General features: G+C 42.1%; 1 protein-coding gene across 1 annotated transcript; it reads right to left on the bottom strand.

Moving 5' to 3' along the window:
* Positions 1 to 1,657: 1,657 nt before the first annotated feature.
* On the bottom strand, positions 1,658 to 2,044 carry LOC139438832 (small ribosomal subunit protein eS8-like). The gene has a single exon (XM_071214462.1). It carries the CDS (start codon positions 2,042 to 2,044, stop codon positions 1,658 to 1,660), a length of 387 nt encoding a protein of 128 aa, XP_071070563.1.
* Between the last annotated feature and the right edge of the window lie 1,529 nt (positions 2,045 to 3,573).

Genomic DNA, 3,573 nt, shown 5'->3' with positions numbered 1-3,573 from the left:
TCGCCCAAGTCAGCCCACAAATGCTTCTGCATTCTCTTTCTAGCTTCTTTATGTCTAGTTCATGTAATATCAACACTTCTCAGAAAAAGACAGTTCTCCTTTAGATATTCCACCTCCATTGCTTTCCACCCAAACATGGAATAAATTCAGACAAGATTTCTCCCACCCCAGACCTCTATTCAATTCAACATTATAGCAATTTAGGCTCTAGCTATGCAGGCAACTCAAGTGATCTAGGGGTTACGGATGATGTTTATGACAAAGAACACAGTCCTTTAGAAACTTATAAACTTCTCATACCATATTTGGAAATATCTGTCACCTTGTTTTCTCACTAAGCTGTGAGCAAACTCAAGGGCAGAAACAGTACTTCTTTAGTCCTCAATAACTTATAAGAATCTGATGTTAAGTATACATGCAATAAATATTTATTGACTGTATGAATGGAATAATTGGTGAGAGTCAAGGACATGACTTGGGTGGAGTAGAGAATATTTTAGAAGGAAAAGAGAAGAAGTAGTGCATTGAATGGTGACAAGGGACCATGGGACATGGAGTCTCAGCAGGTTGGATCCTGAAGCCATGGGAGAGAGAACTGGATGACCAAGGCTTCAGAAGAGGACAAAGGAATTAGGACTAAATTCCTATGGCAAGAGGTTGAAATGTTATGTTCCTAAGGAAGGAAACTTCACTAGATAAATATTGCAGTGTTGTGCAGAATGGAGAGGGAGAGACTTGCTCCTTTATACATAACATACATGAGAGTAGATAGCAGAAAATGAGGCAGGAGTAATAAATAAATATTTAAGTCTGATGACTAAAGAACAAGAAGATTGGTCATCCTATCAGTGGATGAATTCTGAGCACATAATTTCATGGCCTCTCTTGAAAACTTTTCTTTAGGCACAAAGTTAGTACTGAACATTGCAGTTGCCACATCTTTGGCTAATAGTCAAGGGCTGAACCAGGCCAAACTATGATAAATTCTGTCTCTGTTACTGAGCTGAGAAACTCAAAATTTCTTTCTAAGAATAATTTAATTGAAATCATGAGAATGTAGAAAGAAATTGCTACGGGTTAGATTCTGAAATCACAAAAGCCAATCTCTACAAACGGTTCAATCTGACAGGCTCTATGATTTACCCAAAATAGCTGTTCTGCAGAATCTATTTAAGGTAAGTTAGATTTTAATAAATTTAATAGATTTAAGTTAAGTTGGGATAGTTCAGTTTCTGGGCTCAGAGCCCATAACATCTCCTTCTCCACCTACTCAGATGATGTGAATACTACTGTTTGGGTGGCCACATTTTGAAAATTACTGCAGTAGACGATTTAGTCCTACCTGTGTCCAAAACCTAGACTCCAAAATAAGGACAGAAGTCCAAGTTTCTTACTTGCTGATAGAGGGAGTTCAGACATAAAAGAGAGAGTGAAATAATATTTTAATACTGCCTTAGGTATATTGATGCCTGCCATGTATTTATTTTATTAAACATTGCACTAACCCTCTAAGGTTAGGTGTAATTATTACAGTATTACTATCCCCACGTATTAATATCTATTTTATTTTATTTTTCATAGAACAATAAACACCTTTATTTCATGAGCTAGGATGGAAGGGAGGATTATTTGCTTTTCCCGGATTGATTTTCCTCAGCTAGAACTCCAGCTCCTTACCCTGTAGCACACAGCCACCTGCGCGGCCCCACGGCCCGGCCTCGACGCCACGTGCTCCGGAGCGTGCCCTGCTGGAACTGCTCCTCGAGAAGACTGCTGATCTTGGCCTTCTTTTTCCTTTCATATATTTCTTCTGACTTTTCTTGGGCTGTTTTTTGTTGAAAAATCTCTTCCTCCTCAGGAAGTCAGCTTGCCCAGGGGCAGAACATAGTGGGACTCGTACAGCGCGGGGAGCTGTGCGGCGCGTGAGCGCAAGACCGTTCTCGCCAGGGCCTTGGTGCGCCAGCTCCGTGGCGGCCGCCCGGTAGACAGCACTGATGACCCCTGTTTGGCGAGTGCAGCGCTCAGAACCCCAGAAGTTCCCCATGTCCAGCCGCAGGGCACACGGGGCTTCTTGCTGCCCCGCGCCCAGGAGCTGTGTACCGGAGGGGGGCCAGTCTTAGTGTCGCCGCCGGGGGTCCCACCTCAGCTCGCGCCCCTGTGGCGGGGCTTTCCCTGGCTCCTGCGGCGCTGGTGCCGGTGGCCCCGGGAGAGGCCCCCTGTGACAGGGCGCGATGGAGGCTCGAGCCTCCGGGACCAGGGCGCGCGCCTCCCAGCCCCAGAACCCGCGGGCTGGACTAAAGAAAACCGACTTAAAGTATAGAAATTACCTGACGTCACACAGCTGGTTCAGACTCAAGTTTCTCTTATCCCAGAGCAAAATTCTGGTCGCTCCGATTGTGCTCTACTGGCTGGGTTTACTCGAATGGTATTCTAATGGGAGAAAAGCCGCCGTTTGGCCTGTTCAAAAATGTCCATTTTTTTCCCACTGAATCTGGAATAATCAAACGTGTGAAACAGTTCTGTTTACTCTGAACTCATCAAGTGTGGGAGACTATTTTAATCCAAATAAACTTGTAAGAGGCAGCTTTGTAAGAGCAAATCACGTCATCTTCGGGTACACATTTTCAGATCTGTAAAAGAAGGCAGTTGAAATACTCCAAGTTTTTCACTGTTTTAAAGCATTTGTTGTATTGATTTATAAGCCAAGATTTTTTGCATTAACTCATACTGATTAGTAACTGCCAAGGAGATAGAATGTTCCATATATTCTCTTCCTGCAAGAGAAGTCAACATTAGAAATCACCTACACGGGAAATCTTTTTTATCAGATGGCTGTAGTCAGAACAAAGGAAGTTAAATTAGTTTAATGGACTATGTCATCCAGTTAAAGTATAGTTTGCTCCTCCCATCTCCACTGAAAGAATATATCTGAAATGGAACCATGCTACTTAAATGGAACCCAGAAATCTGTTCAAGACACTATTACTTTTTCACTCATTATCTCTTGCTACTATCTTCTGCTATGATATTGCAATTGAATGCATTTTAGCTTTTTCTTACATTAAAATTATATTTCTACGTTGCAAATGAGAGATACTGTTGTCATATCATCAGTAAACCGACATACAAACCCATCTAGGAATGAGCTGGGCTGCTTCTCCAAGCAGTCAACTTCACTTAGCTTCAGTACCAAAAGCTGACATTTTCTTGTGGCTCATTGCCAGTTTCTGGAGTGACACCCTGTCTGGGAACTACAGACTGTATGTATTGACAACAAGGAGACTTTGTATAAAGAAGCAGCCATTTCCTCCCCAGCTGTCTGTGGATAACTGCGCAGGAAGTGTATCTTCCATGCATCATGTTTATGAAGTGACCATTTACTGTAAAAACAAATTTGTAATTGGCATAATATGTGTGGGAGATGTCTGGTGCCTGTCACAGTGCTAATCATGAATAAAATTAGGAGCCAGCATCATGAATTGTGGAAACTATGGCTTTGATGCATAACATTTCTCATTTAAAGAAATATCTCCTTAGAATTTATATAATCTGGCTTTTCTTTTTTTAGCAACT

Source organism: Dasypus novemcinctus, chromosome 4, assembly GCF_030445035.2.
Source record: "Dasypus novemcinctus isolate mDasNov1 chromosome 4, mDasNov1.1.hap2, whole genome shotgun sequence".
In the NCBI taxonomy this organism is placed as follows: Eukaryota; Metazoa; Chordata; class Mammalia; order Cingulata; family Dasypodidae; genus Dasypus; species Dasypus novemcinctus.
This window is presented reverse-complemented; position numbering and strand designations above follow the sequence as displayed.